At 54.6% G+C, this 15,167-nt stretch overlaps 1 protein-coding gene across 1 annotated transcript; it reads left to right on the forward strand.

The window, feature by feature from the left end:
- The first annotated feature begins 5,075 nt into the window (after positions 1-5,075).
- LOC122390298 lies at positions 5,076-6,818 on the forward strand. The gene is made up of 3 exons (XM_043383062.1): positions 5,076-5,089; positions 5,702-5,923; positions 6,627-6,818. Exons 1-3 carry the CDS (start codon positions 5,076-5,078, stop codon positions 6,769-6,771), a joined length of 381 nt encoding a protein of 126 aa, XP_043238997.1. The 3' UTR covers positions 6,772-6,818.
- The last annotated feature ends 8,349 nt before the right edge of the window (positions 6,819-15,167 follow it).

Consider the following 15,167-nt stretch of genomic DNA (forward strand, 5'->3'; position numbering starts at 1 on the left):
GGCACATAAACGACAGGTATTACTTCGGTGGGCCTCATCTAGCCAACAGGTATGACCTCAAAGCGGCTTTGAAAGCGCCGCTGCTACCTGCGGCCGACGCTCGTAAGTCCGTGGGCAAATCGTTCCAGGCTCTACACGCACGAGGCCAGAAACAGCGGCGGCCAAACTCAGTGCGGACACGCGGCAGTTCCAGCAGTGTTTCCATGCTCGAGCGGGTGATGCGGCAGGATACGTCAGAGCGACGAACAACTCGCTCGCGCAGAGGCTCCGGTGCTCGATCGTCCATGAGGAGTGCTCGTACTAACAAGACATCATGTTCATAGATAAGGTCGTCAACTTTCAGCCATTTAAGCTCGTGTAACACCGGTGACACTCGCTCGCGGTAGCCAACGTTACTGACAATGCGCGCGGCAAAATTCAAAGCCTTCTGCACACGACGCCTCTGGGTAGCAGTGCAGCTTCCCCACACAGACAGACAGTACCGCACATGAGGGAATACAAAGGCTTCGATCAGCAGTCGCTTGGTTTCAGCGGGGAGACGGTACCTCATTCTGGCGAATCCGATCAAAAAGCTGTAGCAGCGGCGCACAATGGCTGAAATGTGTGGCTCCCACGACAGACATGAGTCCACCGCGACGCCCAGGATCTTGGCGCTGTGCGACGGTCTTATAAAGCTGCCATCGAAGTTGACGGAGAACTGCGCGTTGGTGGCGAGCCGCCGCGACTTAATGAGAACTAACTCTGTTTTAATGGGGTTGATTTTGAGGCTGTTTTGAGAAAACCAATCTACAGCAATGGCCAAGTTTTGTTCAATGCGAGTCTGAAGATCTGAAGTGTTTTGAGGCAGGTCAGCGTCAAGAAACTGGGCATCGTCAGCGTACATTATCAGTTTCCCGTAAGGAATACTTTGAGCCAAGTCGTTGGTAAACACCAAAAAAAAAGTACAGGGCCCAGAATTGAACCTTGGACCACGCCGTGCGTCACATTCAGAGTACTAGTCCCGCCACGCAGCGACTGTGTGCGACCCCGCAACCATGCGCCAAACCACTTATCGTCTATGCCATACCACCCTAGTTTATCTAACAGTCGGTCGTGCTCAACACTATCGAATGCCTTCGATGTGTCAGCGGTGACAAGCGACGTAACCAAGCCACGATCCATGTTATCAGACACGTACATGACGGCATCTAGCATAGCCGACTCAGTGCATTGGCCGGGACGGAAACCGAACTGCTGAGGACACAAGATATTGTGTGATAACAAATAGTCCATCAGCTGGTCACACACCACACGTTCGCATAGCTTGGCTACAGTAGGGAGAATAGATATTGGTCTGTAATTACATGGATCACTGGGGTCACCCTTCTTCAACAAAGGGATCACTGTTGCCGACTTCCATTGGGGCAGCACTTCACACGTTACGATGGAACTGTTTATAACGCGGAGTAAGTGGGGACCAACAACGGGAAACGTAGCTCTGAGGAGGCTAACCGTGATCCCATCTGCTCCACTAGCGCCCGAAGAGCTCATCCGCTGCAGCGCCGCCGACAGCTCTGGCAGCGTGGCCGGGCGCAGTGACAGCGCGCCGCTGCACACGCGCGGCGGCCGCGGCGGCAGGATCTCACCGACGTATGACGCTGCCAGGGCCTGCGCCACGTCGGGGCCCACCGGGCGAAGTGGTGGTTCAGCCTGTCCGCCCATTGGGGCTCTTGATCAGTCACGTTGTTGGTCCTTGGAGCAGGCTTCTTGGAGGCGATAAGGAACCTCTGAATATCCTTCCACGTTGTCGATCGCTGGTTTTTGAACGAAGTCAAGAAGTAGGCAGAACAGGCACGGTTTAGCGCATTTTTGACTGCGTTCCGGCAGAGCCGATACTCCCGTTCTGTAGCTTCACAGGGAGTCCGGTCCTTATCAACACGTGCCTGGTCGCGCGCATCCATGGCATCTATGACGTCATCATCCTGTAGCCAGGGGTAGGAAGGATGCTTCATCTTGAATCTGTGAAGCGGCATGTGACGGTCGATGATGGGGCTCCAGATCGACAGCCAGGCGTCCCATTTATCTGTTGTTGACTCGGCCGCACTGACGTCCGCCCAGTCGGCCTGCAGCAGGTCCAGGCACAGAGCGTCACGGTTCAGGCGTCGAGTGGACCTGATGGTCACCTCCGCCGGCCGTGGTCGGAGTCCGGCGGCCGTCACGGTCATCTGAATTAAATCGTGATCACTGATATTGCAGGGACTGACTCGCACGTCAGACGTCAGGTCCGGCTGGTTTGTAATGATGTGGTCGATTAGTGATGGATTGGCTCCCGGGTGGGTCGGTGAGTCGATCAGCTGACTCATGGACAGCTCTCTGAGTAGCTGCAGATATTGTGTCACTCCAGTTTTAGTAGGGTGTAAGACGTCAAAATTCGTGTCTCCGAGCACGAAGCATGGCTTGTTACGTGACAGAATGCACATTAGCTGAGAATGCAGCTCATCAATGACGGGCGCAGTGGCTCCTCCGGGTGGACGGTAGATCACGCCCACGATGAGAGGTGTTCTGCAATTCAGTTGCAGCCAGAGGGACTCCAGTGAGGTGCAGGAGGATGGAATGGAGAGAGGCTCCACGGCCAGAGTGTCTCGGTGCAGGACGGCCACGCCACCGCCGGAGCCGGTCCGTCGGTCACACCTACTGATGGTGTAGCCGGGAAACACCAGCGCGCGGCTGTCGATCTGGTCGCTGAGCCATCACTGAAAACACTTTGGAAGAACGTTAAGAACGTACATGGGTATTTAGACCCCTGTGGGGTAAAATGTTATGCCACCGTTTTTCAGAAACCCCAAATTTATGAGGTTTAGGATTTATAATAAGAACGTTTCTAGCACCTAGATAAGAACCCCAAAGAGTCTGTGAAGAAGTCCCTGAGGTTTATAGGGAAACCACCCTGTGTTTTGAATATTGGTTGTAGAACCCTTTCAGTTCTATTGCAATACCGCAAAATCCCCGTTCATTCGTCTATTGAACCTCCCATATGGCTATATCGACCTGCGCCGTCACATCTGCTGCGCAAACACAGTATTTGCTACACCTTAAAATGTATTACCTTCCTCTTTACTCTGAGCAATCAGCCTGCAAGTATCCAGTCAGGAACAACCAGCCCATGCGATCAGCCCGCAACCAGCCCGCATTCAGCCTGCGATCAGCCCGCAATCAGCCTGCAAGAACGCTTTCCCCTCGGCCGTGTCACTTGCCTTACACATCCAAGCCAAAGAACTCCAGAGCCTTTCGGGCATGTTTAATTATTCAGGTTGATTCCTTCACGCTCAGGGTTGCTTTCTGTACAAATATGAACACATCTTTAGCTTTAGCAAGTGGATGTTTTCCCAAACACAGTATGCGCTATCGCCCATGTCAGCAGCCGGGTGGCGATATCGCATTCTCCCAAATCACATACAGTTTCTCCTTCCACCACCAGCTTCAAGCCAGCGTTTTCGACGATGTCGACGTCTCCGCGCGCCAGGACGCTCTCCTCAGCCTCCAGGGCCTCAATCAGAGCGGAGATGGCCTCGTCCCCTAGAATGAAGAGTCGGGCGGATGCGTTATTCAACAGATTGACTTCAGAGACCATGAGTCTACTCCAAAAATAAAATAATGCACTTAACATATAAAGTACAACTAGATAAAGTATTGCACTAATCTGCAAGAACATATGTTTATTAAAATCAGTCAAATTTATACCTAAATCAGTTGCCCCCAAAATGGCAAGCTTCTATTCCTGCTTCTATTCTATTCCGGATTTATCTTCATTTGGAAGATTTGTCTAAATACCACATGCATAATTTAAGCTATGGGGCATTTATACAACATATAAATACTTACTGCATTGATTGGTCTTGCATATGAATTTTCTTCATCCAATGCATTCATCCATGCATTTGAAGAGCGTTGTGATATTGCTTATCACTGTCAATCACAAGTAATATAAATAATACACAACACTTGACAAGCCAAAAAATAACCTTATTTCAGTTCTTCAATATTCGATTACTTGCCATTCACCCAATCTTGCACCAGCCGCTCGTCACTGCACAAAGCGTGATCCAACACGATCGAAAAATGGCGATCGCTTCCGGTAGACGCTAGAACGTGGTACCGCGGGTGTGGTCTTGATGAAAGCCATTACACGGATTAAACCGTAACCCCTTCTTCTTAAACCCGATGCTAGTTCGTGCAAAACCTTCAAAGGGTTTATCTTTCGCGCGCTTTGTGTGACGTAATATCACGTGACTAGGGAGAACGAAGAAGAACCGGTGTTGGTCGAGTTGAAGCCCCCTGGGGCCGCTAAGACTGCACGCGAAGAAGCAGCACGTGTCTTCGGTCTATGTGAAACACTGTGTGTGTTCTTCATGAACCAGACGTTCTGCTTCGCCCCTAAGCCAGTTTACCCTAATACCCAAAAAACCTTAGTGTGGAATATTTTAAGATGCTTTTGCACTACGTTCTTTCAACTTGTTTTCAGTGATGTCTCGCCGAGGCACAACACGTCTAGTCCCTCGCTCGTTAGTAGGTGATTGACCTCGTCCAGATGTCCAAACAGGGATCTCACGTTCAGATGACCCATCTTCAAAATGGTGGTGTGCGACAGGTGGCGCTGCGTGGCCGCTTGCCGCGTTTGTCGAATGGTCAGGCGGGGTGGCCTCGACAGATGGCGCTTTGTCGAGAGCGGCAGCATGTTCATATTCACATTCTACATATGACTGCTGCTGCTGAAAAATTGCTGTGCGGCCGCTCGTCTGTTTCAATGCTGACTGTGTCAGTGTCTGACACTCTGGTGTCAGTGGTGCAGCGGGGAGCTGGCGGCAGCTCTGTCCGACTGCAGTCAGCTGACATAGCTCTGTCCGACAGGGCCGGAGGTGACGGAGCCGAGGTGGCCGGGACGGTACTGGGGTGATGGTGGTCTGTCAGTGTCGCTCCAGGGGGTGGCTGCCGACACCATCAGTCACCTGGCTGACCTGGCACGGACGGTCACACGACTGGAGATATACGGTGAGCAGCGGCAGCACGGACAGGCCGCTGATATACGAGCTAAGAGAATGGCGGACACCGAGTAACGGTGTGCCGTTGTCGCACCTCGTGGAGACAGGTGTGATACATAGCCAATGTGCTTTGTGAAATAATGAAGCCAACTGAGCTCCGAAATTGAGGAGGACTGTACAATCAGTGACATATTCGATCATAGTCAGTTGAACATACCTACATATTGCGATTAAAATGCAATGTTTGGTGCACTTCAATGCATTGGCTGAACTGATTGCATATCCATAGATAACATCAACATTCATGTTATCATGTTCATTCATTCATGTTATCACATTCATTCATGTTTATATGGCATATCATATAGAACCACTGTTATATCATCTTCTATGTCCATAAAACCATGCGAATTCATAGCTGTTTCGTTTTTTCCATATATCGCCATGTATTACAGCTAACTGATCGTGTCTGTATGTGTGTCTGTGTGTTTTCCAGATTGTACTGATCTCACGACCGGCAGCCTGGAGCCCCTCACCAGGTGCCCTGAGCTGCGGTTTCTCACCCTGTCCGGCTGCGTCCCTGACACCGTTAGCCTGGAGCCCCTCACCAGGTGCCCTAGGCTGTCCGATCTCACCCTGTCCGGCGGCGTCCCTGACGCCGTGAGTCTGGAGCCCCTCACCAGGTGCCGTGAGCTGTGGTTTCTCACCCTGTCCGGCGGCGTCCCTGACACCGTGAGCCTGGAGCCCCTCACCAGGTGCCCTCGGCTCGAGCGTCTCACCCTGTCCGGCGGCGTCCCTGACGCCGTGCTGGACAGTCTCAGCGGCTGCCCCGGGCTGGTGGTCCTTACACTGGGGGACCGCCAGCGGCCGGCAGAGACGGCCTTCACAGCAGCAGCGTACACCAGGTCAGTCAGCAGACACTGGCGAGGGCTGTCCTGTCAGACACTGACACTGACACACCGACACTGACACTGACACACTGACACTGACACACTGACACTGACACACTGACACTGACACACTGACACTGACACACTGACACTGACACACTGACACTGACACACTGACATACTGACACTGACACTAACACACTGACATTGACACACTGACACTAACACACTGACACTGACACACTGACACTGACACACTGACACTGACACACTGACATACTGACACTGACACTAACACACTGACATTGACACACTGACACTAACACACTGACACTGGCACACTGACACTGACACACTGACACTGACACACTGACACTGACACACTGACACTGACACACTGACACTGACACACTGACACTGACACACTGACACTGACACACTGGCACTGACACACTGACACTGACACACTGACACTGACACACTGACACTGACACACTGACACTGACACACTGGCACTGACACACTGACACTGACACACTGACACTGACACTGACACACTGACACTGACACACTGACACTGACACACTGACACTAACGCATTGTCACTGACACCAACACACCGACACTGAAATACTGACACTGACACTGACTCGTACGTCCGGCCGGCTGGTGCCGCTGTGTTTGTGTGTGACGGCTCTGCTGCTCTGCTCTGTTACAGACTGGTGAAGTCGTGTCGGCAGCTGCGTGAGCTGTACCTTCACTGCACGGCAGACACCGGCCGGGCCGTGCTGACCGCCCTGAAGGAGGCGGACCTGCGCCGGGGCTTCTTCGGTACCATCTATCTCGGTGTCCCCGGTAGGTGAGAGGGCGCCGCGCGCCGCGCCTCTGACCAGTCAGTCCCTCACAACAGACGCTGCACGGCGCCACCGGCCTCTCAGACACACACACTCGACCACCGCCGCAGGCCACGTCACGGACGGTGACGTGACGCGTCACGGCCACCACGGCCGACGGTGACGTCACGTTAGCCGTCTGTCCTGTGTGTGACGTCACTGTCCGGCGGTGTGTGGACATGGCTGTACCGCTGTCTGTGTGTCTGTCTGTGTGTGAAGTGTCCACCTCAGACGTGTCTCTGCTCTGTCCACAGGGGAGCTGTACCGTCAGCTGAAGAGCCAGCAAGGCCATGGGGTCATAGTGTTGGGGTGGTAGTATTGATGCGCTGCACTACCGACCGTGCAGTGATGAGCTGACTGCAGAGAGGCCGAGCCAGTCGGCCGGGGCCGCCAGCTGACTGCTGCCGTGTGTGCTGCACCAGCCGGCACTGAGAGCGGCGCCGGTCAGCCGGCACACGGCCCCGGTGTCCGCTCTAGTGTAGTCATGTAGTTGTAGTAGTAGTAGTGTAGATGTAGTAGTAGCACACGGATGTGATGTAGTGGGTAATTACCGGGCGTGTATTGTGGGTAATTGGACGGAAGATGTGATGCAGTGGGTAATTACCGGGCGGGTATTGTGGATAATTTGACAGTGAGAAGTGATGTAATGGGTAATTACCGGGCGGGTACTGTGGGTAATTGGACAGTGACAAGTGATGTGCTGGAGAGACTACCGATCGTGGCATTACGCTATTCTGTATGTAGAACACACGTCTCTGACCGTCCGACTCGGTTCACCGCGCCTGGTCCCGGCGGCACGGCCGGCCTCGGTCACGTGACCGTCCCCCCGGTGGAGTCGGACGGCTCGGTCACGTGACCGTCCCCCGGGTCTGGCTGCACCTCGGCTCGGCGGTGCTGAGCGCCGTGCTGAGCGTGTTGTGACACGTCCCACACGGACAGCTCTACTCGACTACTGGCTAGCTGCCGTCCGAGCTGGCAGTATCCACGCGGTGCCAGTTCAGACGGCGGCCGGCCGCGCCGCGCCCGCCCGCTCCGGTCCCGGCCGGCGGCCGTCACCCGGCCCGGGGCGGGGACCGGTCCGTCAGCTGACCATTGGTCCGTCAGCTGATCACTGGTCCGTCAGCTGATTGGTCAGTCAGCTGACCATTGGTCAGTCAGCTGACCATTGGTCCGTCAGCTGATTGGTCCGTCAGCTGACCATTGGTCCGTCAGCTGACCATTGGTCAGTCAGCTGACCATTGGTCAGTCAGCTGATTGGTCAGTCAGCTGGTTGGTCCGTCAGCTGGTTGGTCCGTCAGCTGACCATTGGTCAGTCAGCTGACCATTGGCCAGTCAGCTGACCATTGGTCAGTCGGCTGATTAGTCCGTCAGCTGATTGATCCGTCAGCTGATTGAATAGTCAGCTGATTGGTCAGGCAGCTGATTGGTCCGTCAGCTGATTGGTCCGTCAGCTGATTGGTCAGTCAGCTGATTGGTCAGTCAGCTGATTGGTCAGTCAGTTGGTTGGTCCGTCAGTTGGTTGGTCCGTCAGTTGGTTGGTCCGTCAGCTGGTTGGTCAGTCAGCTGATTGGTCCGTCAGCTGATTGGTCAGTCGGCTGATTGGTCCGTCATCTGATTGGTCCGTCAGCTGGCCATTGGTCCGTCAGCTGGCCATTGGTCCGTCAGCTAATTGGTCAGTCAGCTGGTTAGTCCGTCAGCTCATCGGTCAGTCAGCTGATTGGTCCGTCAGCTGTGGTCAGTCAGCTGATTGGTCCGTCATCTGATTGGTCCGTCAGCTGATTGGTCCGTCAGCTGGTTGAATAGTCAGCTGGTTGAATAGTCAGCTGATTGGTCAGGCAGCTGATTGGTCCGTCAGCTGATTGGTCAGGCAGCTGATTGGTCCGTCAGCTGATTGGTCAGTCAGTTGGTTGGTCCGTCAGCTGATTGGTCCGTCAGCTGATTGGTCCGTCAGCTGATTGGTTAGACAGCTGATTGGTCCGTCAGCTGATTGGTCTGTCAGCTGCCCCGCTCTCCACCGGCGGAGCGCGGCACACGCCGAGACTCGAGACGTCAAACACGATGTCTACTATATACACGAGAGGAGACGCTTCAGCTGTGCTATCTGTAGCCTGGGGCAATTAGTTACCGGGCGAGTATTGTGGGCAATTCGATGAAGTGATGCGACGTAGTGGGTAATTACCGGTCGGGTAATGTGGATAATGTAACCCTGGATACGATATAGTCGGCTATCCAACGGTCGGATATAGTCAGCTGGATGCTACTGAATTGTGTAGAGCTCTGACGGCACCGGTCATAACGAGTGTCCTCGCGTCTGTCCGACTCGGTTCACGGAAGCACGCCGTCACGGCCCGGGAGCGCGCCGCCATGTTTTGTGTCCTCTGCTTCGTACAGGGGGGTAATTGGGCTACCGACCGATTGGGAGTCGGAGTCGGAGTCCGTGTCGATCAAGCTGCCTTGACTCCGACTCCGGAACGGCTTTTTAGATTTTAGTTATCACTTGGCCATGCTACTGATAATCGGCTGCGCTTTGACTAATACATTTTACACACGTCCGGTCTTTGTCCTGGAAAACAGCTACCTTCGGAGCTTACCTCATCATTTGTGCTAATGTCCTGGTGACCTGAGTACAGTTTGGCTCCACCAGGGGGGGGGGGGGGGTGTTTCTGCGCCGCTGTGCCGCCGCTGCTGTGACCTGCCGAGCTGCGGTCCCGGCTCCAGAGCACACCGTCGGCCGTCGAGGCCTGGTCCTTTTGTTCCGTGCACATCATCAACAGGTGTCGTATATATCTATAATACGGGCCCAGCGTGGCAGTTCACCGTTAACCGGCGGCCACACACTGACTGGCTGGATCGCCACTCGCCGTATTTCACCGCCTTCCCCGGTGCCGGGCGGACGATAACCTGTATACGACACACCGTTTTACCCGCCGTCATTTGGGATCAGGTCTGAGAGCCGCCTCTGGTAAATCAGCTGCCGTCTCGAGCCATTTGGCTGGATCCAGGATCCCATCGGATCCAAGATCAGGATAACTACGTGGGATCAGACCACACATATACCTTTCCTGAGATTCCTGCACATTGCACATGTGTTTTGGCCACTCTGACTGGTGTCATGTAAGTAGTTCCCTGTCGCAGTTCTGTGTGTGTTGTATGGCCTGCACCCGTCCCCCTCACAACTGCAGTGTTCGGTGCTGGTCTGTGACCCACAGCTGACACCGGGCCTCCCACCGCCGGCGGATGAGCCGGCCGGCCCGTGCCCGGCCCTCCATTCCAGCCGCCACGGCCGGCCAGCGGCACTTGTCCAACACCGGCTGGACACACTACCGACTCGGAGACACACACGGCTCGGGAGACACCCGTGGCGTGTTCTGGGGCCGTACACGGACACTGCAGTGGCCACTGGGCAGAGGTGCGGACCGGACGTACCGCCCGCCCCTCCGACTGGGCAGAGGTGCGGACCGGACGTACCGCCCGCCCCTCCGACTGGGCAGAGGTGCGGACCGGACGTACCGCCCGCCCCTCCGACTGGGCAGAGGTGCGGACCGGACGTACCGCCCGCTCCTCCGACTGGGCAGAGGTGCGGACCGGACGTACCGCCCGCCCCTCCGACTGGGCAGAGGTGCGGACCGGACGTACCGCCCGCCCCTCCGACTGGGCAGAGGTGCGGACCGGACGTACGTACCGCCCGCCCCTCCGACTGGTCAGAGGTGCGGACCGGACGTACCGCCCGCCCCTCCGACTGGTCAGAGGTGCGGACCGGACGTACCGCCCGCCCCTCCGACTGGGCAGAGGTGCGGACCGGACGTACCGCCCGCCCCTCCGACTGGACAGAGGTGCGGACCGGACGTACCGCCCGCCCCTCCGACTGGACAGAGGTGCGGACCGGACGTACCGCCCGCCCCTCCGACTGGGCAGAGGTGCGGACCGGACGTACCGCCCGCCCCTCCGACTGGGCAGAGGTGCGGACCGGACGTACGTACCGCCCGCCCTTCCGACTGGTCAGAGGTGCGGACCGGACGTACCGCCCGCCCCTCCGACTGGTCAGAGGTGCGGACCGGACGTACCGCCCGCCCCTCCGACTGGGCAGAGGTGCGGACCGGACGTACCGCCCGCCCCTCCGACTGGACAGAGGTGCGGACCGGACGTACCGCCCGCCCCTCCGACTGGACAGAGGTGCGGACCGGACGTACCGCCCGCCCCTCCGACTGGGCAGAGGTGCGGACCGGACGTACCGCCCGCCCCTCCGACTGGGCAGAGGTGCGGACCGGACGTACCGCCCGCCCCTCCGACTGGACAGAGGTGCGGACCGGACGTACCGCCCGCCCCTCCGACTGGACAGAGGTGCGGACCGGACGTACCGCCCGCCCCTCCGACTGGGCAGAGTCCACCAGACACCGACAACAAGCACCGACACACTGTCACAGCACATCCAGCAGCCGGCTTGTCTCGCTGTCAACCACGTGCCCTCGCCTGTCCATCAACACACTCACTAAATCAACTTATCACCCTCGCCTGTCCATGAACACACTCACTAAACCAACTAATGACCCTCGACTGTCCATCAACGCACTCACAAAATCAACTAATTACCCTCGCATGTCCATCAACCCACTCACAAAATCAACCGGTCACCCGTCGTCAAATACACACAAAATAACACCGAGCTCACAACCATTCCCGTATTTATCGGAAAATCCCACCACAGCAGTCACCCCCGTTGCCGTCGTGTGGCCTTTCCGTTGCCGTGCGGGACGATTGTCAGCCCCCGTCGCTGCTGTGGCCAGCGGGCGGCTCCAGCACAGCGGCGAGCGTTACTGGCTGCAGCCGGTGTGTCCGTGCCCACAGCCGGGTGCAGCTGTTGGAGGCCGTGTTGGAGGCCAGTGTGACGTCACACCGTCGTGCCGTCCCAGTCCGTGTCAGTGTCGGAGTGACAGTGGTCTATATATACAGTGTCAGCTGTGTCCAGCTGCTGGTGCTCCGACTGTCAGCTGAACTGACACACTGACACTGCAGCCCCTGACAGTGTCAGACCGGCCACCGGTCAGTGTCAGCTGCCGGCACGGAGAGCGGTCCGGTGACACTCCCAGCTGCAGCCCCCTCCCCGTGGCTGGTGCCGCTGCAGTCTTATTGTGCCGGTGGTCAGCTCCGGCAGAATCCACCACAAACAGCTGCCGTCACTCCTCTGCCGCCGCTCCGACACTCTATTCCGGCAGCCGGGCACCAAATAGCCGCAGTGGCTAGCAGTGCATTCACTCCACATGGACACACCGCTCGGAACGTCTCGCCAGACGGACCCGTCTCGGCCGGAGGGGGCGGTGAGGGGGACGCGGCCGATCGGACAGACGGCCACAGCGAGACGCGCCACGGCCGGCCCGGCCCGGCCGAGGGACTCAGCCCGCCGGAAACGGAACACACCGTCCACGGCTCGACGATAGCCAGACGCTCCACTGGTCAGGCCGGGCCGGCGGCGGCGTGCCATCGGCCTCCCCGTACTGACCACTCACTCACATACAACAGGCTTAGCGAGCGGTACATGGACTCACCGGCTACGTCTGATCGCAGTTGACATGACCACTGCATTGCCTGTGGCATAATGATACACATCGCAGTTGAGGTATGAGACTGCAATTTGAAGCACGTCTATGCTGATTTAATACTCGATTTATTGTAATATGGATGGGTCCCCAGAACAATCAAAATGCAGCCTCTGAAGATACGCTTTTCCTTAAAAGAGTCATATTAATAAATGGCATATCTGTGCATATCAGGGGTGGAGAATTAGGGGTTTGGGGAGAACTCGAGCACGCCCCTGAAATTAAAAGGTTACCACGTAATAATGCTCCAATGGTTGCTTGCATTTCATCTGAGACACAAGCTGCTTTGCGTAAGTCGCGATAATAGTGATGTTGTTGGAAAGCGCGCTTATATGTGCTTTACTGCGCAAGCTAATTTGATGCTGCCACTCGCCAGGTGCTGGAAAAGCACCCCCTGGTATTATGTCAATTCTCCACCTAGATGGTGCATATATTTTTTCGGTAGATACTATGTCAATCCTGAACAGCCGTATGCATTTCATGAACGCCAATTTATTAGTTATGTATTCTTCTTAGCGCCCTCGCAAAGAGCATAGCTATGAGAATTTAAATAGAAAATAATAAATCCATGAACTCTTCTCCCCGCCTACCTATCATCAGCGAAAATGAATGATGCGAAAATTACTCTGTATTGTTGTAGTAAAAAGTAATTCTTGCAAACAAAGTAGTGTGATTTTCGAACAAAAACACGGATTGGTGTCTCAAAACTACGGACAGATAGGACCAGAAGCCGCCACTGGTCCTGCGGCTACGCTCGGCCGGCGCCACGTCCACTGACCAGGAGGTGGAGCGTCCCGGCCAAGGAGGCAGAAGACGGCGCAGCCCAGGCAGCTGGCCAATCACCAGACGCCTCTGCGGCATGCGCGCCACGCACAGACCAATCACCAGACGCCTCTGCGGCACGTGCGCCACGCACAGACCAATCAGCAGACGCTTCTGCGGCTCGCGCGTTACGCACGGACCAATCAGCAGCGCCTCCCGCGACTGGCTCCGGCCGGCCGCTGGAAAATGGCCGTAGAAAAGAGGCACACCCGCCGACACCTTAGGGCTGGTCAGTGGCGTTCGGTGGTGTGGTGGCAGCACGGCACGGGGTGGGGCCGTGATTTTTTTTTTGTTTTTTTTTCCATGCCGAGTTTTTATTAGGGGAAGCGGGGGGAACACCGCCACTGTGGGAAACACCGCCACCCCATCTGGCGGCGAAAGTATGAAATGTGAAGTGTAAAAATCCGTTATTTCCTATTAACCGCACGAAGGTAAGCGTCTTCTGATTTGTGTTCCGGTGTTTCAGTGTAATCGAAGCTCAATGTGGGCATTTAAAGAAAAATGCACATTCTCTTATAAAAATTCGATGAGTTGGGAGCACTTTTGAATGTCTTTAAGTAGAGACTCATTTTGATTTACTTGATTACATCGAAAAATAACTGATCGGCTTTGTCCAGTAAGATAGGTTTGCTTGAACCATGTAGTACATTCTTGCCGCTGGCGATTTTTGCTTGTGATCACTTATTGGGGAACACCGCCACCCCGTGGCGGTGTTACCCCAATTGAGGTTGCGGTGTTTCCTGTTTGTAGCGTGATAAGTGATGAAACTCCAAAGACACACTTTATTTATGTTCGTAGATGTTCCTAAGTCGGGAATAAGCAGCTTATTTGATTTTTTACTTTTTATTTTTCATGCATCCCGACCAAGCCCACTTGTCAGCTGTATAAAACTGGCAAACAGCTGATGAACCTATACCTATTTAGGTGTCCATTACCGATTATTTGCGAAAATTACCACTTACCGACAGGAAACTCATCGCACGCGATCTCTGAACAATTAAAAGCTTTCGTAGGAATGGGTTGGGTTAACATCAACACCGGTGGCGGGGTTACCCACACAATTTATCGGCAGCAAATATGCAAGGTATTTTTAACCCTCGCCCTGGCAGGGCATTTTTCATAACACGGCCTGGCAGGGGGGGGTCGATGCGACCCCCCCCCCTCGCGATTGGCTCCTATGGCACCTAGAAACACCAAATTTGGTAGGTAGGTGGGCCCCCTGGAGTTCTCGCCCCTGTGCAAATTTGGTTGCTCTAGGTCAATATTTAGGGGGTTTTTTGGGGGTATAAATGTAAAAATTTCGCTAAAAACAGGTCAAAAGTTTTTCGCTTATAACTTTTGATCTAATTAAGATAGAGCAAAAAGAAAAGCACCACTGAACTCAGCACGTCAAGGCGCGTCGAATGATATACTTTTTAGCTTGCTTAAGTGTACTTAAAGTTTTTCTTAAATTTTAAGTAAACTTAAATTAATAAATTAAGTTAAAGTTAACCAAATGGCATCATATCGCATATCATTCGATTCGGCTGATCACCAGGAACACAATGATACCATTTTCTAAGCTCTAGCGTCATTATGTGCCAAGTTATTAGCAAAAACGTCATTTGACCTCAGTTGACCTCATTTGACCTGACCCATGGATAAGTACACCAAACAAAGAAGCACCAAGTGACCTGATGTTAAGTACTGTGGTTTCAAAGCACAAAAGTGATAGAACAAAGCGGATATCGCCAGTATTTTCCGAATTTAGTATTTTCCCATAGGCTTAACATTACGACGTCATGACCTCTAACTGACCTCAGGTCAGTGACCTCAAAAAACCCGAACTATATGTTATACAACTCGGTGAACTTAGCACATCCTGAAAGTTTGAAGGAAATCAGTGCAAAACTGTGAGTTGGACAGGTGCAAAAAGAAAATTGAAATTTGACCATGACCTTGTACCGGTTT

This window comes from Amphibalanus amphitrite, unplaced genomic scaffold (genome assembly GCF_019059575.1).
Source record: "Amphibalanus amphitrite isolate SeventyFive unplaced genomic scaffold, NRLGWU_Aamphi_draft 000390F_arrow, whole genome shotgun sequence".
NCBI lineage: Eukaryota > Metazoa > Arthropoda > Thecostraca > Balanomorpha > Balanidae > Amphibalanus > Amphibalanus amphitrite.